The following is a 26,600-nucleotide window of genomic DNA, read 5'->3' on the forward strand; positions in this document are numbered from 1 at the left end:
GGCACTCAGGATTTTTAAAAACTTACCACATGGTCAAGAAGGAATTTTTTATCTGATATTTAGAAGTTTGAGGTGGAATGTTTGGTTTACCAACAAAATAAAGTTGAGACAATTAAGACCCCAAGTCTTTTACAACCAGTAGCCATTCCAAGTCAGCATTGGGAGGTCTCAATGGATTTTAACACATGTTTACCCAAGTCTAAAGAAAAGAGTGTCATCATGGTGGTAGTTGGTAGACTTACCAAGTATGCACACTTTTGTGCACTATCTCATCCTTTCAAAGCCAGTACAGTCGCTACTGCATTTGTGGAAACAATTCAAAAGCTACATGGAAACCCAAAGATTATTGTAAGTGACAGAGATCCCATTTTCACTGGAAATTTTTGAATAGAATTATTTTCTTGTCTTGGTACTCATTTAGCTCATAACTCGTCTTATCATCCTCAATCTGATGGGCAAACTGAGATAGAGAACAAATGTTTAGAAGGATATCTTCGTTGCTTTGTATTTGATAAAAGAACACAATGGTTCAAGTGGTTACTTTTAGCAGAATGGTGGTATAAAACTTCTTTCCATACCACAGCAAAAATGACTCTATTTATGGCACTTTATGGATATCATCTATCGTCCATCACATCGTCTTTAAAAGACAATTATAAGGTTCAAGCAATGAAAGATCACATCGAGCATCAACAACAAGTTCTCCAACTCTTAAAGGATAACCTAACTATGGCACATAAATGAATGAAACAATATGAAGATCAGCATCGTAGTGAAAGAAGTTTTGGTGTGGGCGATTGGGTATTTTTACAACTACAACCATATAAACAAATGTCCCTCAAGCAAGCTAAGAAGGATAATAAATTATCACCCAAGTACTATGGCCCTTACAAGGTGTTGCAAAAGATTGGTACTATGGCATACAAATTGGAGCTACCTGCATCTTTGCAAGTACACCCAGTTTTCCATGTTTCATGCTTAAAGAAGGTTATAGGTGACAAGCTCCCAGTTCAAACTATATTGCTAGAACTTGACAAGGAAGGAAAAATCATTTTGGAGCCTGAAGCAATCACAGAAACAAGAATCTGGTAGCTAGGAAATAGATCAATTTCAAAGCATCTCATTAAGTGGAAGAACTTACCTGCTTAAGATTCCACATGGGAGGAAGAGTATTTTATACAGAAACATCCAAAACTACTCAAGCGTTGAGGACAACACTTTTTTAAAGGAGAGAGGCATGTTAGGTCCCTATAATACTAGTGTAGCCCCCATATTGTTATTGTTGTGCCCCATAGAAGCCCACTATTGTTATTGTTGTGCCCTTACATTATTATTGTTATATAGGTCCTAATTATATTTTGACCCTTTAGGCTCCTATATATACCAAAGAGGTCTTGTCATTTGAATCTGTTAGGATATTCCGACACATAGGAAATAGTTAAGTATAACTTGGTCTAGTGTAGAGTTAGGTAAAGTGTGTTTCTGTACTATGTACTTTTGTAACTTACAATCCGATAGTCACGATATGTAGTGATCCGACGGTTCATTCTCTCCTCGGTATTACCGACACTTGATCCGTGGCTTAACACCCAATCGATCCATGATCTCTATTTAAAGAGCATGGAGGGTCATTTGTAGGGTAACCGTTCATGAGAGAAGCTTATGTAAATTTTCATTCTTTATTAATAAATTGCTTAAAGTGGTCGTGTTGGCTTAGGCCGTGAACTGTTTCTCTCTTTGAGGGTTTTAACCACATCAACAATACTGGTGTATTGATCTGTGATTTGTTTGTGAGCGGTGTCCTTTGGTGTTCTGTCTGAAGAACTTACCCTGTAAATTCCTACATGGTATCAGAGCTATTTGAGGGTCGCATCCGTTGGTGATCCAAATCTGAAACGGGTAGAACTGCATCCGGCTGCCGTTTCCTAGATCTACTATTTCTAACTGCTTTCGAGCCAAGAGGACTGCTTTATTGTGTTAGGAGCATTTGTTCCAATGAGGAACCCCTTTCGTTTCACGCGAAAAGGTTTCCGGTAGCCCTAGCTACGTCATTTTTAAGATCTAGAGGTATACAGTGTTTATTTGCAGTTTTTAGTTATTTTCTCTCTGTATATTTCGGTTTATTTAGCTCTTTGCCTTTTTTATTACCGGATCTATACCTTTCATTTCTGTGTATGCTCTTTGCCCCGCGACTCTGTGCGATCTGGGCAAATCAGAAACAGAAAGGAAGGATTTTTCTCATGCGTATGCTCTTTTCCGCCACACCTTAGTGTGATCTTGGAAAATCAAAAACATTGAGGAAAATATTTAGTTTCCAGGTAAAGCTAACTTCAAGCCGTAAGTTTTTTTTTTTTGTATATCCGTGTTGAGTTTTGTGTTTTTTGTTTTGCAGGCAAAAAGAGCTTTCTCAAGTAAGCACACACCCCAAAGCTTCAGTGACTAAAAAAAAAAACCCTTCCTCTTTTCCAAAAATTACTAACCTTTTAATCTAGCTCACTTGGTCCAAAGCTACTTTATGAGAGTAGAGGTCTTGAGTTCTGTCAGGCCAGGGTAACTCCAGAATGGGCAGAGAAAACTGATTGATTAATTCATTAGCTAACTATCATTTATATACATAAATGGGACGGAACAGTTCATCTTCTTGATGACTGTTCGCGTTCCAGTTCACCCATCCGTTGAGGATTAGGTGTCAACATTCCCCCCCTTAATCTGAAGGGATGTTGGTGAGTCCAAGCATCGTTCTGAATCTTTCAAGCTTTTCTCTTCCAAGCGCTTTGGTGAAGATGTCTGCAATTTGCTCGTTTGTGGATCAATGACGGAGATGGATTGTTTTGGCCTCAACATGATGTCGGATCAGATGAAATTTAGTATTGATGTGCTTAGTACGATCATGGAACTTTGGGTTCTTGGCCAACTTTATTGCAGAAGTGTTATCAATCATGAGTGGAGTTGATTGTATTTGTTTTACCTGCAAATCTTCAAGAATTTTCCTGAGCCACACAATTTCTTTCATTGCTTCAGCTGCTGCCACATATTCTGCTTCTGTTGTGGAATCTGCTGGTACTGATTGTTTGCGTGATCTCCAGGAGACAGCTCCTGATCCAAGACTCATAGCATATCCTGAAGTAGATACCCCAGTTTCTTTGTCTCCATCGAAGTCTGAATCAGAGTATCCAATCAAGTTGAAGTCGTCCACCTGTGTATACTTGATTCCAAGGTCTTGAGTTCCCTTCAAGTACCTTAGAACTATTTTTGCAGCAGACCAATGTCCCTCACAAGGCTTTTGCATAAACCTGGAGAGGATTCCAACAGCAAATGAAATGTCTGGTCTGGTAGTAGTGAGGTAGATGAGACTTCCTACAAGCTGTCTATACTTTGTTGCATCCTCAAATTCCTTTCCTTCAACAGATGTGAGCTTCAAGTTTTGTTCCATTGGAGTAGAAAGAGGATTGCACTCTGTCATGCCAAATCTGTTTAACAAATCTCCAATGTATTTCTTTTGAGAAAGAAATATGGATTTTGGATGTTGGGTTACTTCAATGCCAAGATAGTAATGAACATAGCCCAAATCAGTCATTTCAAAACTTTTTCCTAATTCTTTCTTTATGGATGCAATATAGCTTTCATTGTTCCCTGTCATTAAAAGATCATCTACATATACCACAAGATATACAACTGTTTTGCCAACTTTCTTGACAAATAAAGTTGCATCATCAAGATCAAAATGTTTGAAGTTGAGTTTCAGAAGATGCTCAGTTAGTTTTTCATACCAGGCTCGTGGTGCTTGTTTGAGGCCATACAAGGACTTCACAAGTTTGCATACTTTGTGTTCATGTCCTTTCACAGCAAATCCTTCAGGCTGGGACATAAAAACATTCTCTTTTAGATCTCCATTCAAGAATGCAGTTTTTACATCCATTTGATGGACTTTCCAACCGTTCTGAGCAGCTAGTGCAAAGAGTGTTCGGATGGTGGCCCATTTTGCTGTGGGGGCAAAAGTTTCCTCATAATCGACCCCTTCTTTCTGTGCAAAACCTTTTGCCACAAGCCTAGCTTTGTGCTTGTCAAGTGAGCCATCAGCTTTGTACTTGTTCTTGTAGACCCACTTGCAGCCAATTGGTTTGGTTCCAAATGGAGGATCAACCAGCTTCCAAGTGCCATTCTTTATGAGGGCATCATACTCCTTCTGCATCGCTTCTTTCCATTCATCATGAGAAGCAGCTTCTTTGAAGGAAGTTGGTTCAAAATCTGTAGACAAGTTCAATTCACAATCATAAGTAACATCCATATCAACAGGTGAATTAGAGTTATCTACATCACCTCCATCTTGTCGGTTTGTATTTCTGGTTCCTGTTTTTCCAATTTCATTAGGATGAACACTTTCAAGTGTCTTTGTCAGCCACTTTGGGGGACCTTTCTGAGATGGTCCAGGCTGCTCTGTTGATTGAGTTGGGACTGAATCAAGATTGAGTCTCCCAATTCTATCAATTACATCACTTAAAGCATCATCCGTTGTTGGAGTTTCATGCAGGGGAGATTGTTCTTCAGAAGAAGATTCCACATATTGTTCTAGTATAGGAATCCCCCCTTCAAGATGTGGAATCTGATTATCAAACTCTTGAAATGATTTCGGTTTTGTGAATCTATCCAAGCGATCAAGTTGCCGTTCAACAACACTGTCAGATTTGGATGATTCAAGAAAAATGACATCTCTAGATACAACAAACTTTTTATTTACTTCATCATAGAGACGGTATGCTTTAGATGTGTTTGAATACCCCAGGAAGATACACTTACGACTTCTAGCACCAAGTTTGTTTCTACGTACCTTTGGTATTAAAGCATAACAGGTGGAACCAAAGATCCTGAGATGTTTTACCGAAGGAACATGTCCATACCACAATTCATAAGGAGTCTTGTTTCTTATAGCACTAGATGGACATCTATTCTTTATATATGCAGCACATAGAACAGCATCAGCCCAAAACATTATCTTTACATTTTTGAAGAAAAGCATGGATCGTACCATATTCAAAATTGTTCTATTCATTCTTTCTGCTACACCATTCTGTTGGGGATTATAAGGTACAGTTGTTTGATGTTTGATCCCATGTTGGCGAAGATAGTTTTCAAATTCATTTGATGTATATTCTTTTCCATTATCAGTGCGAATAGACCCAATATGAGATTGTGCATCATTTTCAATCCATTTATGAAAATTCTTGAATGTTTGAAAAGCATCAGATTTGTTCTTCAATAAATAAACCCAATACATTCTGGTGTAATCATCAATAAATGTCATGATATATTTATTTCCATTTGCAGAAGGAACAGGCATTGGACCACATAAATCTGAATGAATGAGTTCAAGCTTCCTATGTGCTCTTGAATGTGAATCATGAAAAGACTGTTTGCTATGCTTTCCTAGAATGCAAGCATCACATTGCTTATGTTTTCTAGGAATTGTAGGCAAACCAGCAACACCATTTTTCTTCAACAAGCGGAGACTATCATAGTTTAAATGTCCAAATCTAGCATGCCATAATAAACTTGACAGAAGTGTACCTTCTTCATGATGAGAAATATATGAGAAATGTTGTGCATGAGCAGAGGTTCCTTGCAGTTTAAGAAGTCTTTCTTCTTCTATACCCCTCATGACAAGTGAGTGGTCAGATGCCTTTCTTACCTCAAGCTTTCCATCAAACATATGAATGGAGTGACCTTGCTGGCGGATGTGGACCAGGGACAGCAAGTTTCTCTTGAGCTGTGGGAGATATAGAACATGATCCAGAAGAAAGTCTGGAAGACCAGGCAGTTTAAGCCTAATTGTGCCAAGCCCTGATGGCTTGATTTTTGACTGATCTGCAAAGTATACTACTCCATCAACATTATCAGTGAAATCTTCAAAAAAATCTTTCCTATGAGTCATATGACAGGTTGCTCCTGAATCAAGCAACCAGTCATTTTTCGAAGAAGCAAGTGAAGCATTAAACAAATCTTCATTTACTCCAATGTTACATTGTGCCTCAATATAGTGAGCGGATTCAGGTGCTTTACCTTTGTCTGTGTCATCAGTTTTACCTTTCTGCTGGTTTCTTCTCTGCTCAATTTTGTCCCATGGTAGCTTGCATGTAGAAGCATCATGTGATCCATTTCGTTTGCAGCGAATGCAATGCAGATCTGCCTTTTCTCCTTGACAATGTCTGCCCCCCCTGCCTCTGAAGTATCTTCCTCTTCCTCTTCGTCCACCTCTTCCTCTTGTAGAATCTTGAGCAGGATGCTTTTCTTTATGAGCAAGGCAAACAGTCTCTTCAGAAGATTCAGGGACTGTCTTCTTTCCAAAGGCTTTCTCTCTTTCAGCAAACTTTTTCACAAGAGACTCAAAGGTTATGTCTTTAAGATTTCCATTTGCTTGTAAAGACTCAAGATAATTGGAGTAGGTAGGATAGAGTGCTTTGAGAAAGGCAATAAGAGAGATATCCAGCTCAACCTTAGTGGATTTAATATCATGCATTATAGACTTTATTTCAGATGCAAGAGCAAGAGGATCATTATTTTTCAGTTCAAGAGTGAAGAGTTTAATCATGAGCTGAACAACTTCAAGTGCAGAATGTGAATCATAGAGTTCTTTCAGCTTTTGTAAAGCTTCAAAGGCAGTGGCATAGGATGAAATATGACGACTTACTTCTTCATTTACAGATGTTGCGATCAATGCATAGGCTTTGCTGTTCTTGTTTTCCCAAATGACAAGTTCTTTATCTGATGTAGGCTGCACAGGGTCTTTGTCTTCTTCTCTGAAACACACTCCTTTCCACAACTCATTGTAGATGAGGGTGTGTTTTACCATCCGAGACCATTCTGAATAGTTCTCCTTGCCAGTGAGAACTATTCCTACCATAGAAATGATTGAATGCATTCTGTAAAAGAATATTTCTGCTAAAAAAAACTTCTGTTGATAAAAAAAACTTCTGCTGAAAAAATCCTTATGCCACAGCCTTATGCACTTTATTTTCTTCTATCAGCATTTCTTATATCACTGCAATATTACTATGTTTTGAAAAAAATATATATCAATATATCACTGCAGTATATGACTATATCATTTCTCTGTATTAATATATCACTATTTTGGAAGCAGCGTAATATATAAATACTTTAAACGTTTTTAATTCACTGGTGTAGAGAACCAGCAGGACGGCCTCGAATCCGGCAATCGTGCTGAGGGCCGATTAGCACTTCTCGGCACCCCCGCTTTCTCTCTACAATGTTGTTCGCAACATGTCGTCTTCTCCCAAAGAATGCTTCAACGTGCTCTCAACATGTCGTCTTCTGCTAAACCTCTATTAAAAGCAAATAGTGCACCTTCTTCTGTATGCGACCTATGGATTACACTGCCGAGTACTTGCAACAAAACTTCTTTCGATTAATGACTATCTTGAAAATGCATATTCAAAATTCAGAAATACAGCCTCCGCACTGCAACACAAAAAATATAACATGACAGCAGCATTCTCTTGACGAGCACCAAACAACACGTCCTTTCGTAGAGACGTTGACCTTCAAGTAGAGAGAGCAGCACGGAAAACGTCGTTCAAAGGCGTGGTGGAGACCAGCGAAGCCCATAGCAGTTGCAGTGCCTCATCGGGACCCACACTCGCGTTTCGCTCCGCCAAGGCTCTTTCCGATAATCACCGTTTGAAACCTGTTAAGTTTCAAAAGGCTGAACTAAAAAGACAAACTATAAAGAACTCGATGTCGCGGGTTAAAACGTTGGCCGAAACCCTCGAGGAAACTGCCAAACTTTCATTAGATGCTGCGCAGGGATGAAATGGACAGAAAACCTCATACGTTTGAACTTATGGTGAGATTCGGATAGAAAACTTTAGCGTCTAAGGGTCACGTGAAAATCTTTATGCCTCGAGCTACTCGCTCAAGAGCGGAAGCACGATACCAACGATAAGACGCGTGAAGAGAAGGAAAATACCTCCATTACCAGCTGTAAGGCGTCGAGGGATAGGTTCCGGCTCCTCGCAGAAGGAAATGCGCTGTCTCGTCGGTGCTCGTTCACTGGAGCTCTGGAAAAGGGTTACGGCTATCTGAGCATGGCTGTAGTCATGAGATTGACAGTATCAACGGTAACCAGCATAACAAATAACGCAGGCGTTCAAACCGGGCAGTGCGCAGTCTCAGGCATTCATGTTAGTCAGAGAGCGCAGAGATATCTGTCAGAGGAATATCAGACAGAGGCAGAGCAGCGCAGGACAGAGGCATTATGGCAAACGTTCAAGCAGAGGCATTATGGCCAGAGGAGTTACAAGGATTCTGGGACCTGTGCTCTGATACCATGTCAGGCCAGGGTAACTCCAGAATGGGCAGAGAAAACTGATTGATTAATTCATTAGCTAACTATCATTTATATACATAAATGGGACGGAACAGTTCATCTTCTTGATGACTGTTCGTGTTCCAGTTCACCCATCCATTGAGGATTAGGTGTCAACAAGTTCAAGTCTTCTTTTTGTTGAACTAATTAGATTAAGTTTGGAAAGGGGGCGGATTTTTTTTTTAATATAACATTGTCATTCATTTCCTCACATTCCCGCACTTTGTCGGCATCTTCAACAACTTTTCTTCAAAAAGCCATAACTTCTTCATCCGGAAGCCATTTTCAGAGCCGTTTTTTTTTTTAATCAGCCTAATTTTTCGAGATCTTTCCATTGGAACACTTAGTTTCAACATCTATAGCTTCAGTTTCTGTTAAAATGGAAAGTCCATGCCAAGTTATTTTTGACAGTACCAACTACTTCCAATGGTGGTCCTACATTGTGGATTTACTTAGAAGTAAAGGTCTTTACAGAATAGCCTCAGGCCAAGAAACCAAACCGAAAGATGAAGATAAGGCAGCCAAATGGGAAAATAGGCAAGATCAAGCACGTGAGTTGATAGGGATGTCTATTTCTCCAAACCTTAGATTCCATATCGCAGAACTTGATACTCCTAATGAAGCAATGAAACATATCACTAAAGTTTTTGGAATTAAAAATGAACTTAGAGCCCATCAACTCGAAAATGAGTTGCTTACATTGGACCCCAATAATTTTTCTTCCATTGAAAATTTTCTGTCCAAGTTCAAGACCCTTAGACTTTTCTTGGAAGGTGTTAAGGTTAAGAAAGAAGATGGTAACCTTATCTATTCCATTCTTACTAAGTTGGGACCAGCCTACTCTGTGTTTGTTTCCACCTTCTTTTCTACAAGAGAAGCCTTCATTTCTCAAGGACAAGACTACAAGTCCCCTCCCTTTGATGCCTTTTGTGATTCTTTAATAAGAGAACAAGAAAAACTCTTACACCTTGGTCTTCTTAATCTTGGAAACTCTTCTAATAAAGCCTTAGCCGCCCAGCAGCAACCAAATTCAAAGAATCCTAAGAAAGTCGTATCTTAAAAAGAATGGTCCTAAACCAAAGAAGGGTCCTAAGCAATTTCAGCCTCAAAATGAAAAATCATTTCAACAAAATGATAAGGCAAATAAAAACAAAGGGAAGAAGACTGATAGACATTGCCACTTTTGTAATCAAGATGGCCACTTAGAATCCAAATGCTTTAAGAAGATGGAAGCCTTGGAAGCAACAAGGAAAAAGCATAACATCCATTTGGAGCACTCTTCAACTTCAACTTCATCTTCAGGAATAGCACTTTCTGCATGTGGTTGTCAAACATCTCGGTCTGGATATGCACTAAATGTATCTTCTTCTTATAATTCTCATGAGGGGCTCATTGATTCTGGAGCTTCTTATCGCATGGCCAAAAACAAAGCCATGTTTTCTTCTTTAAATGATTGTAACACCAAAAATATATATGTTGGTGATGATAGATCTCTTAGTGTTGTAGGGACTGGAACTGTTCATATAGACAATGGTCAATTTAATGATGTATTGTGTTCCAGCCTTATCCTGCAACCTTCTATCTGTATATCAGATAACTCATTCAGGTGAAGGTAAAATCGTTGAATTTTCACCTCACAATGTTGTAATTAAGGACCTAAGAGATCCTAGATAGATGTTGGCTACTGGCATTGCTGATGATTCTACAATGTTGTATAAGTTTAACAACTTTGGGTCATCAAATCTTCCCTCGGTATTTGTTTCTCATAATGATGAAGTGAGCAAACTTTGGCATGAGCGATTTGGTCACTTAAACTATCGCTCCCTTCAGAATCTATGTAAAGAAAATATGGTGACAGGTCTTCCAATGGCATCCTGCAGAGATGGTGTTTGTTTCGGATGTGTACTCGGAAAACATCATCGGGATAGCTTTGAAAAATGTGCCTCTTGGCACGCCTCAGCCCCTTTACAGCTTGTGCATAGTGATTTATGTGGTCCACTTCCAGTTGTTTCATTCTCTGGCTACAAGTATTTCTTAACTTTCATTGATGATTTCTCCAGGCGCACTTGGGTATACTTCTTAAAACTCAAGAGTAAAGTCTTTAACATGTTCTTGGCCTTTAAGGCCTTTGTTGAAAAACAATCTGGACATCAAATTCTTAAGCTAAGATCTAATAATGGTGGAGAATATGTTAACAACAAATTCATCAAATTTTGCACTGAGAATGGAATTCAAATGCAACATATTGTTCCATATACTCCACAACAAAATGGTGTAGCTGAAAGGAAGAATCGCACCTTAAAGGAAATGGCTAATTGTATGCTTCAATCTAAAGGACTTAGTCTTAATTTTTGGGCAGAAGCAATTAACTACGCAAATTACATAACAAATCGCACTCCTACTAAGGTTTTAAAGAATATCACTCCAAAAGAAGAATGGAGCTCAATTAAACCAGATGTAAGTCACTTTCGTGTTTTTGGAAGTGAAGCATGGGCCCATATTCCAGATGAGAAACATAAAGCTTTAGAACCTAAGAGTGAAAAATGTATTTTTGTTGGATATTCTGAAGATGTCAAAGGATATAGACTTATTCCACTTAAGTCCAAAAATGTTATCATTAGAAGAGATGTAAAGTTTGCTGAAAATATATCGGCCTACGAGCCTAGTTCGGCGGATGTGCCAACTCTCTCTATCTCTTCTACTTTTGAAAATATTTCTTCTTCAGATGATGAAAGTGAGGATGGCAATCCTCCCCCACCTTCTCAGGATCCTCCTTCAGCTCCTCAACTTCCAAAATGGGTCCGTCCTACTCGGGATGCAGCAAGCGCTCTTGCCAGTGATCCTATAGATCAGCGACATACACGTTCTCAGCTCGATAGAGCTTCTTCTTCACTGGCTCAAGCTTCAGCGAATTATGATCCTGACACCTTTGCGGAAGCTTCAGGCCATCCAGATTGGGATGCAACTATAAATGAAGAATATCGTTCATTATTGGGAAATGATACATGGGATCTTGTTCCTCTACCAAAGGGACAAAAACTTGTTAGATGCAAATGGGTTTACAGAACCAAATATGGACCAGATGGAAAAGTTGATAAACATAAAGCTCGTCTTGTTGCTAAGGGTTTTTCACAAGTTGAAGACATTGACTACACTGAAACCTTTCCCCTGTTGCCAAAATGAACTCTATCCGCCTTATTCTTTCCCTTGCTGCCTCTTTCAAATGGAAAGTCCATCAGATGGATGTTAAATCTGCCTTGGGGGACTTGCATGAAGAAATCTATATGGAACAACCTATTGGCTTTATACAAACAAACTCCAGCCTTGTATGTCAGCTTAAGGAATTCCTTTATGGTCTCAAGCAAGCTCCTCGGGCTTGGTATGCCAAAATGGATAGCTTTCTTTTAGAAACCGACTTTTCTAGGTGTCATTCTGACAATACTGTCTACACCAAGAAAGTGGGCAAGTCCCTTATCATTCTTGTTCTTTATGTTGATGATCTTATCCTTACTGGTAGTGATCCCAACCTTATAAACCATGTGAAGTCCAGCCTTAAAAAGAAGTTTGAAATGACAGACTTAGGACACTTGCATTATTTTCTTGCTCTTCAAGTCTTGCAATCCCAGGAAGATATTTCCCTTTCCCAGTCCAAGTATGCCTGTGATCTTCTACGCCATTTTCACATGGAAGACTGTAAGCCAGCCCCTTCTCCCTTTCAGTTTGGAGCCAAACTTTCAGTCACTTGTACTTCCCCTAAAGTTGATGCTACCTTATACTGTCAACTTGTAGGAAAAAATTTGTATCTGACCCATACTCGTCCTGACCTTTCCTTTGCTGTTGACCTTATTGCTCGGTTTATGCAAAACCCACTTGAAAGTCATTGGAAATCAGCTAAAAGAATACTTCGTTATGTTCGAGGTACAGTTCAGTTTGGGATTCATTACAGTGCAAAAGCATCTCTGATTCTCCTCTATTGGTTGGTTTCGCTGATTCTGATTGGGTTGGTGACCCTGATGATCGAAAGTCTACTGCCGGTTATGTGTTCACTCTTGGTTCAGGACCTATTACATGGGCTTGCAAGAAACAAAGTGCCATTTCTCTTTCTTCAACAGAAGCAGAGTATCGTGGTGTCGTAGAAGCTAGTAAGGAAGCCCTATGGCTTCGTCAGATCCTGTCAAAGTTTGGCTTTCAGCAGCAGCATCCGACTTCACTGTGGTGTGATAATCAAAGTGCCATTCAACTATGCAAAGATCCAGTCCAACATCAGCACAGCAAACACATTGAACTGCACATGCACTTCATCAGAAAGCTCATTCACGACCATGTTCTTGAAGTGCAATATTGTTCAACAAATGATCAAGTTGCAGACATCTTTACAAAGGCTCTCACAGAGGCGAAGTTTACTAAACTTCGATTTATGGTTGGAATTTAGGAAGTTGTCACTAAGGGGGGATATGCTCTAATGCCTCCTTCCTTCTCCTATTGTGTCATATTTGTACATCCTTCAATCCTATCCCAAGTTGTTCTTAAGGGGGGATGTTAGGATATTCCGACACATAGGAAATAGTTAAGTATAACTTGGTCTAGTGTAGAGTTAGATAAAGTGTGTTTCTTTACTATGTACTTTTGTAACTTACAATCCGACGGTCACGATATGTAGTGATCTGATGGTTCATTCTCTCCTCGGTATTACCGACACTTGATCCGTGGCTTAACACCCGATTGGTCCATGATCTCTATTTAAAGAGCATGGAGGGTCATTTGTAGAGTAACCATTCATGAGAGAAGCTTATGTAAATTTTCATTCTTTTATTAATAAATTGCCTGAAGTGGCTGCGTTGGCTCAAGCCGTGGACTGTTTCCCTCTTTGAGGGTTTTAACCACGTCAACAATACTGGTGTATTGATCTGTGATCTGTTTGTGAGAGGTGTCCTTTGGTGTTCTGTCTGAGGAATTATTTAGTCATTGCTCTATCTTTTCTTATGTTTTTATGCTATTTTTGATCTGGATACATAACAAATTTGCTCCAAAAACAACCGTTGTCCAAAAAATCTTCTTTAGGAAACCATCCGCAAGCCCTAGGTCAAGCTCACCATGGTATTGCTCTTGATATGTCACACAACAAGCCTAGAAATGGGGGTTGTTGTCTTAACTAGGTGCCTATACTGACTCGCTACTCCTCAAGTCTTCATTGTCCTTTGCGATAAAGTATCTCCCAAACAAACAACGCACATCTTCTCTCCTTGAATGTTAGAAATCCAGAAAACCCTCAGAGCCTCAACTCAAAAAATAGAAATATCCAATCCATAATGATGATCAAATGATTCCATCTCTCTCCTATTCATAGATTCCTTATGGAGCCCCTCGTCCTTATTTTAGTGTGAGAGAGTTACAAGTTTAGCCCCCAATTCTAGCTTTTTGCCCTAGTTACCCCAAATTTACCCAGTGTTGCCCCAAAAACATTGGATAATGGGTTTCTCCCTTTATCATCGACTATAGCCCATGGGGTTGGATAGGCTATTTTGTCCTCCTTTGGGCAATTAATTGGATAAGAACACTACACACTCCAAATCTTCCAACTCAAGTTCGAACAATTGATAGGGAGCTTTCGCCCTTAACTACAGCCCTACCTCATGTTTTATAGAATGGTCACCATTGTGCATTGGTGGGAGCACTTTTGGCAACTCATCTGACATTCTATCCACAAAGTCATCCAATAGGTTAGTTAGTTCCAATGGAATAGGTATCCCCACTCCATCTTCCTCAACTTCCCCAATCACTACCACATAAATGTGTAACCCTGATCGCCTTTGCTACCTTCTTCTCGCTCAATATAGACACGAGTTGCAAGCCTCCACTATTGGAATTTCTAAGTTTAACCCGTTAGAAATTCTTCCTATGCTATCTGATTTATCTCTTCCTACTTGTTCAATTACTTAACAAGTTATTTACCATGTAAATACTGAAAATAAATACAAGTACAGTATCAACACATACAGATCATCAACTGAAAGTAAACAAGCACACAAGTGACACCGTTGTTTTTGGACTAATGTCCCCGGAAAAACCCAATGCGGGAAAACTAGTGCAGCTATTTAGAGGGTTTTATTATTATGCAGTTTCAGAATACAACCTGGGTGCCAGAAATGGCTCACCCAACAAAGAATGCCCTCAGCAATAGTATCTCTCAGTCGGAGATAGATATTTTGACTAAATCACTGGATGAACGATCCCACAGCAACAATGCAACTTCTACTACTCTGTGTTACTCTGATAGGGACTGTGTCACCCTATCCGGCTCTCCAACTCCCAGTTTGTCCCACGAAATCCTCTAGCGCTTCCTCTAGGCCCTGCGTCAGACTCTTTGGCCTCTGCATCGGCTTCTGGAGCCTTTACATCAGCCCTTAGACCCTCTGCGTCTCACACGCTGCCCTCTCTGGCTCTGCGCAGCTCTTGGCTGCCTCTACATGGCCTCTAGCTAGCTCTGCGTCAACCTCTCCCAGCTCTGCGCTGATCCTCCTGGTACTAACTCTGCCTCTCTGCTATGTATTCACTGCCCCTCAGCTGCAACTCAGATCACTCACTCAATTTCCTCAGCAAACCCTGCCCCAGAAAATCGAATTCTTGATCTCTCTTGGTGTGTTCTCCAACTAACCCTCAAGCCTCCTCTTATACTTTTCTCGTTGGTCCATCAACGGCCAAGATTAAATCTCTAATCAACAGCTAAGATTAGATTTGGCTTGATCCATGACTTTTGGACCCTTCTAACCCAATTTTATATTAATACCCATTAATATTTTATTTTTCCTAAGTTTAGACTTAGGAACTCCATTAAAAATATTAATTATTTTAATATCTCCCAAACCGGTTAGAATCTGCCCAAACCATTTCTGGGTCTTGGAGATCTCATGTGCTTTAGCCTCTCCACCAATTTTCATGGCTAGAGAACATCTGATGCTACCCCAAATCAACACTCCCTCTTAGCGAGGACTGTGCTCTAGTAATACTCCTCATTGAGTATCACCCTGATCATCCAGCATCGGTCCCTGTGTTGATGCTAAGCCTCCCCGCCCAACATCCTCTACACTGTTGCATCATGTACTGTTGCCCATGACCCTGCCACTGCCACTGCTGCATCCGTACGACAACTCCTTCTGCATCTGTGCTGTTGTTGGTCCATATACCCAGCACTGCATCCCCTTCTCCTCACGCTGCATCGTGCTTCCCATAGCACTGCCACTGCTAACTGCTGCACTGCAACCCAGTTACTGAGAAGGAAGTAACTGATCCACCCAACTCTGACATCCTTGTCAGGCTAGAGACTCCTGATGCTGAAGCTCCCTCCACTGACCTTTGCGCTGCTGCAACAACTCCATGCATCTCGCACCGTTGCACACCTCTCCGTGCCATCTTGCACTGGTGCAACACTCCCGTGCTTCTCACACTGTTGCAACCTGCTGTCCCAGGACTCCTGCACTGTAGCACTCTTTGTCGCTTCATCCGCATCCGTCTCTACCAACATCTGCTAGTCCTGCTACTCCTCTTCGGGGCTCCCGTAGCAAGGTATAATCCAAGAGGTTGGGTACCTCAAGGATCCTGCCCCTCATCGCCTGTAGTCCGTCAGACTACAGCTCGATGTCACCCCACTTCCTCTCAAGTGGCGCATGAGCACTCATGGCACAGTCGTCATCCTCCTCAACTTCTTTCTCCGCCTTTGCTGGCGCTGCCTTCGAGTCAAAAGCCTCTCCCTTACTCTTCTTCCTCGGACACTAGTTCGCATAGTGACCCAGTTCCCCACAATGGAAGCACTTGACCTTGGAGAGGTCCTTCTTTCTCTTCTCCTGCTTTCCCGCAGATGCGAGAGCCGCATCTTCTTCTTCCTCCTCCTTGATTCTAACCCCTTTTCCGCTACTCCCCGCCTTGGTCACCCGTCTGATCTCTTCTTGACGAAGAGCCGCCCACAGTTCCTCCCAATCTGGAAGGCTCGACCTGCCCAGTATTCTCTAGACAAATACCTTCCAATCCTCTGAGACTGTGTTCAATGCAGTTCTCACCATCAGTTCCTAATCCGGCGTGGCCCCTATGGAAGTTAGTTGGTCACCGATCTCCTTTAATCCACCAAGGAATACATCTATCTGCTCTCCCTTCTGCATCTGGTATGACCGCGATTGATTTTCAAGTAACATCTTCCTCTACACGGAAGTATCCTGGTACAATTTCTAAAGGGCATCCCACATCTCATTTGTCGTGTCCCTCGACAATATGCGGCACCACATGATCCTTGATCCCATCAAGAATGATGCACTTCGCCCTGGCCATTGCCTCCTCGTACTTCTCATTTTCCGCTGGGTCAACTGGGATTGCTATTATTTTCAAGGCGAAGTCCTTGATGCGATATTTGTCTAGAATGGGCAAGATCCTGGCCTTCCAGACCACAAAGTTGGATGCTCCGTCGAACCTATCCTGATCTATTAGTCAATTCACGGCCATTATGTTGCCCTTCTTCCGACTCCTATGAGTCTCTTTACTTCCCTCATGGAAGTCCTCGATTCGACTCCCTCTGAGTCTCTATTTCCTTTCTGGAAATCCCTCCTCCTTGGTCTTGCCCTGTTAGGTACTGTTTTGACCACAGTACCCCACCAGCTTCGCTCCGCAAATTATTCGCAGCCTCCTATACCCCAGCAACTTGAAGCACTGAGCCTCTAGGCTCTGCGTAATCCTGGCACTAGCAAAATCTGCGCCTCCTAGATACACAGTCGATCCTTCCTAACTGACAAAGATGACCGAGCACTGTGTAGGTTAGATCTGCTCCTCTCTGCCTCTGCGCTAATCCTCCTCCTAGCTCGAACTGATGACGCAGGCCTCTGCGTCACCCCTTCCTTGTTGCTTTCTGCTAGGAACAGCTTTTGTCACTCGGGACAGCTGTTTCTGCTGCTACTGCTCTGCTCGGCTGATGCCTTCAATTATCCTGTGATCTGCAACCACACTCTGATACCATGTTGGAATTTCTAAGTTTAACCCGTTAGAAATTCTTTCTGTACTACTACTTGTTCAATTACTTAACAAGTTATTTACCATGTAAAAAATGAAAATAAATACAAGTACAGTATCAACACATACAGATCATCAACTAAAAGTAAACAAGCACACAAGTGACACCGTTGTTTTTGGACTAATGTCCCCGGAAAAACCCAATGCAGGAAAACCAATGCAGCTATTCAGAGGGTTTTATTATTATGCAGTTTCAAAATACAACCTGGGTGCCAGAAATGGCTCACCCAACAAAGAATGGCCTCGGCAATAGTATATCTCAGTCGAAGATAGATATTCCGGCTAAATCACCGGATGAACAATCCCACAACAACAATGCAGCTTTTACTGCTCTGCGTTACACTGATAGGGACGTCACCCTATCCGACGCTCCAGCTCCCAGTCTGTCTCACGAAATCCTCCAGCGGCCGATTGGATTTCAATGACTCGGTCATTGTAAAAAATACATTAAATATTTATTTTTTTATAAAGAACATAATTTTAAAGATTTTCATTCATGTTTCCAAACACAAAGCTTTAGAATATAGAGAGAAGACAACATATTATCAAAGTAGGCTCATGAATATATCCATTATATCAAAATGGCACCCAGTGCACTGTCCAATACAAAGTTCATACTTAGCCACCAATGCCAGGATTCTTTTCTACCTCAGCCTAAGGACAATCACTAGACTACAACAACAACAATACCAATTCTCTGCCCCTAATGAAGTCTCAAAACCCTTGATTTAATTATGGTCAAGCTCCCGAACAATCAGAGGTAAATATGTATTTATTAGTCCATTGCCAGAACGTTTACCTTTTTAAAAACATTATATGGCTCAATGCATTGTTTTAGTTTTCTAATTCATACCACTAGGATAACCATACTTCGGCCTTGTAATTTTCAAAACTTTCTCACAGTGATAGATTACTTTAGGGCTATAAATATGCAATAAACAACAACCCAACCATTGATATGTAGGAGGCGGAACAACTTTTGACAAATGTGCTTCAAGATTTTTGTCAAAGAGCTGAGCCGACCGAGTTGTTACCGAGCCGGCCGAGTCATTACCGAGTCGGCCGAGTCATTACCGAGTCGGCCGAGTCGTTACCGAGTCGACCAAGTCAATGACTGGCTCGGTAACAACTCGGCCAGCCGTTCCATTTCGGCCACCGAGCCGACCCGGCCAAGCATTGGCTCAGTCTGACTTGGCCGAGTCGAAGTTGACTCGGCCGTTTTTTAAAACAATGCCTCTAGCGCTGCCTCTAGTCCCTGCGTCAGCCTCTCTGGCCTCTGCGTCAGCTTCTGGAGCCTCTGCATCAGCCCCTAGACCCTCTGCGTCTCACACACTGGCCTCTCTGGCTCTGCGCAGCTCCTAGCTGCCTTTACATGGCCTCTAGCTGGCTCTGTGTCAACCTCTCCAAGCTTTGCGTTGATCCTCCTGGTACTAACTCTGCCTCTTTTCTATGTATTCACTGCCCCTCAACTGTAACTCAGATCACTCACTCAATTTCCTTAGCAAACCATGCCCCAGAAAATCGAATTCTTGATCTCTCTTGGTGTGTTCTCCAACTGACCGTCAAGCCTCCTCTTATACTTTTCTCGTTGGTCCATCAACGACCGAGATTAAATCTTTAATCAACAGCTAAGATTAGATTTGGCTTGATCCATGACTTTTGGACCCTTCTAACCCAATTTTATATTAATACCCATTAATATTTTATTTTTCCTAAGTTTAGACTTATGTACTCCATTAAAAATATTAATTATTTTAATATCTCCCAAACCGGTTAGAATTTGCCCAAACCATTTCTGGGTCTTGGAGATCTCATGTGCTTTAGCCTCTCCACCAATTTTCATGGCTAGAGCGCATCCGATGCTACCCCAAATCAACATCCACCAGGCTTCCTTGCAATTGTGCACACAAACCAAGCTCGCTACTCACCAAGTATAACCAATCTATCCATCCATGGCACGAGAAGTGACCTTGTTCTCCTGGGGAATACTAGCCGAAATATAACCTCAAAGTCATCCATAGGCAACACTATGAAGTTGGCACAACCCTTCCATTTCCCCGGTTGTAAGTGAACCAAGAAGGCAAGTCATGTGGTTTCCTTCACCTTATAGTTCACCACTTTCACAGCAACTCCACTTGCAGTGACCCTAATTCCCAATTCTTTGGCTAAATTTGACAACAAAAAGTTATGCGATGCACCCAAGTCTACCAAGGCTTGCATCATTCTTCCACTTACAATCACGTCAACAAAACACAATCCATGAATATGCCAACCTTGTTTCCTTACTAAGGCACCAATCTGTTGAGGCATTTCACCCTTTGAACCCTGTCATACCCATTGTGCCGGGTGAAATGAACAACATACAAAAACACAATATAGCATACATTGCTTTAGGTCGCATCCTTCCATAGACTTCATGTGCCCTACCTAACTTGTCATGCCACATCGTATGAGTCTTTCCAATTTGCAATCAAGTGTTGGACTTGGAGTCCTTCACAACCTATTGCATCACCATCTTAATTGCCTCTATTGTCCAACACATTGATTTGTTCGGTGCCTAGGTCGAACGACTCTCAAACTACATAAAGTCTATCGAACTGCATTCTACCTTGCCCATCATGGTGAAGAATGCCTAACAATTCCTTAGAGTTGTGTGAATATGTTATAATACCACTTTTCACCCTCCTATGGTTCATGCCCAAATAACAGCGATCCTTCTTTACCGTGAGTATGCAACACCACAATGTTTTTGGATTGGTGGTACAACTAGCTCAATTCGCACGAAGTCCGAACTAAACCTCTTCACTCAAAACTACCCATTCTTCGTTTCGAGCTACGGGTGAGTCAAGACTTCACCCTTAACCCTTTTAAATTGTTCCAACAAGTAAACACAACACAAGTTTAACACGAATTGATGCCTAACACCCTTTCCTTACAATACAAAGTTTACAACAATTACAAGGAGCATGTAGCTCATATATATACAAACGGGAAATTCATATGATTACTTCACAATTCATACGTATATAAACATATAATATCATCCCTAGCTGAACCTGTCGTGTAGGTTGCCAGTGATACCAACCATGCTAGTTGAGTGCACTGCAATTCACCCATTTACCCCAAAATAGGTGACCATGGGCCACACCTCAACCTTCCTTTGTTCTCTGTCTTCCTTCTCCTATTTCCATTTGTCATCGACTTGTTGCCCAATCTACCTTGTTGTCTCGACTCGTTCCACTGCCCTACTTATACACATCCAACCAAGTTGTTGGGACGTCGCACTGTTGAGGTGCATGGGCGAACTAATACACCAATCATTGGTTCCAACTCAAGCTAATGTGCTAACGCTCATCCAAACGAGTCGTGTTGTCACTTGTCACCAAGATGTCCACAGTTGAACCATTTGGCATCCAACGTTCCCTTGGTCCACTTCCTTTTGTCTCACGCCAACTCCCTAACCAAATATCATCTTGTGCGAGGTTTGGCATGGATCTCCTTGGGTAGGTCATGCCCCACTGTACTGCTACCTTGTGCCTTATAAGTAAGGCAATCCATTGGCTGCCTTGTGCCTTATAAGTAAGGTAGTCCATTGGCTGCCTTGTGCCTCATGCAAGTGCACAGTCCATACCTTCATGCACCTAATTGCCCAAACTGTCATTCCACCCGAACTCCTACTCATTTGGATTGACCTTTGCCTAAATTCAACCTGTAGCATGAGAGGTGGGCACACACACCTACCTTGAGCACCAAGGGTCTCACAGTAGCTCTTCTACAACATTTGATTGTAATCCCATCCAACTACGCAATTTATATTGTAAGAATTGATTGTCCCATGACCTTGTCTTGTTTAGAACCATATAACTTTATGATTGTGAACATAGAGCCATCCCACAACTATGGGGTAATGGAAATATGCCTTTCCACAAACTTGGAATTGTTTCCATGATCAACACCACAACATAACTTGCAATCTATACTTGCATCATGGTCGTATTTCTCATTATCACAACTAGGCCTTTTGGCCCTCAACAATGCCACAAATTCTAATTCATAGATTCTTCCACTTTATCAAGTCTCTATGACCTTGTAAAACTAGACTATATTTAACTTAGATCATAAAAATTCAAAACATGTCAAGTCCTTTCCTAGATCACCACCTACGTAACAAAAGCAAGGAACCTATGACACAAATGTCCTAAGAAAATAACTTCCAAAGTTCCTTACTTTGAAAGAAATATCATAGAGCAATTGCAAAAAATGTAGAGTTGGCAGGCATCATAAAGAATAAAGTATCCTACTAACTTCCACTTAAAAAGATTCATTTGTTTGACATGTGTTAAGCCACTTTCATGGTAAAGGGAAACCAACTCCAAAATGTCAAACATGTTCCCTCATAGACATGTTTGTGCACACAACAGCTCTACACCCACTAGGGTTTGAAACTAGGCTATTTACATGGTGGCACACCATCCCAACCACTTAGCTAGAAACATACCCACATAACACATGATTGTCCAAGTTTGTCATCATAAAATAAAAGCCTCATGATAGAATTGTGGTGATGAAGAAGCTCATATTCATTTACCAAACTTTGCACAAGCTAACTTGCAATACATGAACAATAGAGAAGCTTCAAAGACAAAAGAAAAAAGAAGAAGAAGAATTATCCAAAACAATAAAAAATTAAGGTGCAAAAACCTTTGATCCTAGAAGCCAAGAAGAAATGTTTTGTAGACACTAGACAATAAATTAAATATGACCACTCCATATGCATCATCATACTTCTTTGGATGCCTTCACCAACTAAAAGGCACTTTAGCGTGTTTGCAATCTCTTTTCTTTCATTAATTTGAAAGAAAGTGGTGTAACATGAATTGACATTTGTGGTGTTATATTTGGATAGAGATGCCTTGTACAAATGCCATGTACAAGTGTAACCCTAATAAGGACAAGGTGATTAAAAGTGTTTGGAAAAATACCAATGCCTATCAACAACCTAGTCTATAAAACTTATGCCTAGCAAAAGTTTATTTGCTCAAGGTGGGGACTACGTGGATTAATCAAATATTTATTTTCTGGGTCGTACAAGCTATGCAATAGCAAGCACAACATATTGGAATATCAAGGTGCAGTCTGACCAGCTACTAGATTGCCTCCAACCAGGGCAATTAAGCAAGCCATAGATTTCCGTTTAACTTTAATAATCTCCATTGCCTAATGTTGTGTTGTATAGGACTTCCAATCTGGAAAAAGATTGAGAGAGATCCTCCATCTCCTTATAAACCTTTTGCTAGAGATATCAATCTAAATAAACAAATATCTCCTTATCAACCTTTAACTAAGCTGGAATGGTTGTAGAAAGAAAAGAACTTTGGGGGGTTGGAAAGCATTTTATGCTTTTCAAAATAGGTGTAGAAAGGCAGAGTTATGGGACTGGAAAACCACTCAAACTCTTTTTGGGCTTCTAACGATTCCGGTGATTCTCTATGGTTGTGAACTATGGGCCAGCAGTACATTTGACATGCAGTGGAGACAAATTGAGAAAATTCTGAAGCGTTTGATTACAAACAAATTTAAGATTAAAAGTGCAATTCCTTATGATATCTTGTTAAGTGAAACAGGGACTGCTCCTATTGAAGCAATTGATATGGTGCAAGTCATAAGGTATTTAAAAAAATTGAGCAAATGGAAGAGGGTAGATGGCCTAAGGTTGTCTTTAATGATAGATTATACAAGATCAAAAAAACTTGGATGCAGCAAAATAACAAATGGTTTAGTAAATGGGGTATTTGCTTGAACGCGTGTCCTATAAACAATAAAGAGATAAAAGCTTTTGTTATGGAAAAGTTCCACAAGAGTACTTGGGATAAGGAGCTAGGAAGAAAGAAAAATTACTATATTGAAGTGTTTAATCTCACTCATAGTCATCAACCAAAAGCATACATAGAGGTCAATATCTCTTGGAGAGCCAAAATTCATATTGCTCAGTTAAGGACTAATTCTCATCAACTCCGTTGTGAAACAGAGCGCTGGAAAAGGCCCAAGAAAGTGTGGGAGGAAAGAGTATGCATTTTTTTCTTCCGGAAAAGTGGAAACAGAAAAACATTTCATTTTAGAATATGAGGCCTTCAAAGACAACAGGGAAAGTTATGCATATATGCTGGCAGCTAGCTCTTGGGATAATCTATTTAGCGAGGGGTTTGTCGAGAAGCTGGGAGCATTTATTTTGAAGCTTCACAGAAAAAGGGTCGAATACATCAAGCAGATGAAGAAGCAATGTGTCCCATAGGCTATCTTTAGCCTCGTAGACGTTAAAATAATTTCTTTCTTTCTTCTTTCTAACAAAGTGAAGTAAACCATCCATTTCCTTCACAACCCTTAGCTAACAAAGTGGTATCAATCTAGCGTCAACCTGTCATCTCCTTATCAATCCTTAACTAAGAAACGAACCAAGCATTTCTCCATGTGGTTCCCAGATTGTCTTAATACCAAAAAAGATAATTTTAACGCCCTACAACTCTAGTATGCCATATTTGTTCCACGTCTGATTGGTTTTCGGGTTGCATGAGCATGATCATGACCAATCATATTTTCACTATCGGCTTGTAGTTTCCATATTCGGCCATTACTTGGCTTTATGTTGACAGTTTTTGGCGATATTTTGGATGTAAAGTTCCATAATTGGTTTTTTTTAACCAAGGGGAATTTTCCACTGGCAACTATGACATTCAACTGACAGATCTGATCAGTCCTTGACTCAACTCGACTAACCTGAAGGCCTAAGAGGCCGATCGATTTCGCATCTACAATGAAGCATTATTAAGAAAAACCTCAGAGGCCAGTCGATTTGGCATCTACAAGGTAGCAATATTAAGAAAAACCCCAAGTTCACAAGAATTCAATAGTTCCCATGTGTTTGATTAATTACATACACGATATATTTCAATCATTCAATTTTGTGGAATCCACGGAGACCAAGTTCCATACTCCATTGATTTTCAAAGGCTGAAAATACAAAAACAATACAATATGGATAAATTTCTCCACGAGAAAATGCAAAACAGAATGAACCTGGCATTGAATTCCAGAGCGCTCCCTTTGAAATAATAAGGCAGGAGGAATAAAATCCTGAATCGGAGAATGGCATCACTGTTTCATAAATTTGTCCCCAAAATCGCACATTGTGAAACCAGAGCAGGTGGCCAGTCAGCACCATGGAGCCCGTGAATACCAAACTCACATTTTACCGCTCCCCTCGCAAAACTTACGAAATGCTATTAATTCCTCCAAATTAACATAAGATATTTCACAAAACTGAGTGCAATGGATAATTAACTTAAGGGATGTCACAGGAATTTTAAAGTTAACTGGGCCAAACGTAAATTTGACGAATTCCTCACAAGTTAGATTAGCATTTTACAAACCGAGTGCGACAGATAAATAAGTGGACCAGCCGTCGATAATTATTATTGGATTAAAACTAGCCTGCGGGGTCGCTGGTGAATCCAACCACGGTGTTAGTGGAGTGGATTTTCCTGTGGGCAAGCTTTGTTGTAAAGGCACTCAAAGGCCATTTTCATAGAGATCCACTCAGAAATCAAAGGCCCGTTTTCATAGGGATTTATTGGGAAATCATATTCTAATGTTGTCATTCATTTAGACAGCCTGGCCCACTTCAAAGGTATATCCATTCTTGAAAAGAATATAAAAGTAATTATCGATTTCAGTTTGAATTTGGATTGAGACATAAATGGGTGGCTTAATCTCAGAATGATTGAGAATTGAGTTTGCTTTTAGGTTGACATGGCCAAACTTTTAAATTCTTAAGCATGATTAAAATGTGGTTGGAAATGGCCTTATATGTTGGTGTGGGCTATTTTGTCATACCAAAATGATTGAGAATTGAGTTTGTTTTGAGGTTGATATGGCAACTTCGATTAAAGTTGGATACTTGAGAATGATTAAAATGTTGTTGGAAATGGATCTATATGGTGGTATGAGTTTATTTTGAATGGTATGGTATAACAAAATGTAAAATTTATATTTATATTTAATTTTTTTAATAAAAATAAATTATTATTATTATTATTATTATTATTATTGTTGTTATTGGTATTGTAAAGGAAAAAATTTAATTTTAATTTTAATTTTTTTTATTAAATATTCTATTTTATTAATTGTATATATTTTTTTTGAGAAAAATTACATGTAATTTGGTTTTTTGAAGTTTATAAATTGTGGTTTATTATTAAATGATTACAAATCTTGTTTACTAACCAAAGATATTAGTAAATTTACTAATTAATAGTAAATTTTCATAGATTCACAATAATAGTAATTACAACTGAGAACATGCTTATTCTCTAAAGATTCAGGATGAAAATTTCAAAGTCTTTTGGGTTGAGAAGGAAGAAATGCCTCCTATATTGGCATGACTTTCCCTAAGTTGACTAAGTTTTCTCCATCTACTTGCACCAATGCCTTAATGCTCTTGCACCCCCTTTTTTTGTCCTCTTGAAACATTTTGGGGGGTCTTTGAAAGATTGTGTATGAACTCCTAAATGAGGATTTGAAGAACTTGAACCAGAATGAGCATTATTTGTTTGATGGTTTGCCATGGATTGCATATCTTTATTGAGGCGAGCCTTTGCCAAAGCAATCATGTGTTGAACATCTAGATCCATGTCTTCGAGGAGGTCTTTAGTCTCATCCTTTTCCATTATTGTATTAGTTGGTTCCTTCGGCAGAGAATTTTGCAATATACTTTCTTGATTTTTTTTATCAGGCTTGTTGTGGGCGACAAAGACTTGGGAATACTTCCAGCAATTGATTGAGGGACTAATTGATTAACTTCTCAAGTTGATGTCTTGTCCATAGAAGAGAGAGACACTAACCTATTTCCACATCTGGGGTTCTTATTAGAATTTGTGGTTCCCTGAGGTCTCAAATTCCTTGTCCTTTGGGGGAATTTTCCAAAACCATCTTGTTTTTATGAGTTGATTGATATGTTGATAAATCATTTGCAATCAAAGGATAATTTCTAAAAATATGCTCATATTCGTGACAACACCTGCATCTAAATGGGACATTCTCATAATCTAGTGTTTATTATTAAATGTTATCTTGATAATAAATGTCTATTGAAGCTAGAAGAGGCTACAAA

The 26,600-nt window shown here is 40.1% G+C and overlaps 1 protein-coding gene across 1 annotated transcript in view; it reads right to left on the minus strand.

The window, feature by feature from the left end:
- The window catches only part of LOC149140793 (phosphoenolpyruvate phosphatase-like), a 328,894-nt gene extending 303,866 nt beyond the window's left edge, over positions 1 to 25,028 (minus strand). The window contains exon 1 of the mRNA XM_089446728.1: positions 24,509 to 25,028. Within this exon, the coding sequence (XP_089302854.1) occupies positions 24,509 to 24,653 (145 nt within the window). The 5' untranslated portion in view covers positions 24,654 to 25,028. The remainder of the gene's footprint in view (positions 1 to 24,508) is intronic.
- Positions 25,029 to 26,600: the final 1,572 nt, after the last annotated feature.

This window comes from Pinus tabuliformis, chromosome X (genome assembly GCF_031772625.1).
Source record: "Pinus tabuliformis cultivar Carrire ecotype Pingquan chromosome X, CPIR1, whole genome shotgun sequence".
Taxonomy (NCBI): domain Eukaryota; kingdom Viridiplantae; phylum Streptophyta; class Pinopsida; order Pinales; family Pinaceae; genus Pinus; species Pinus tabuliformis.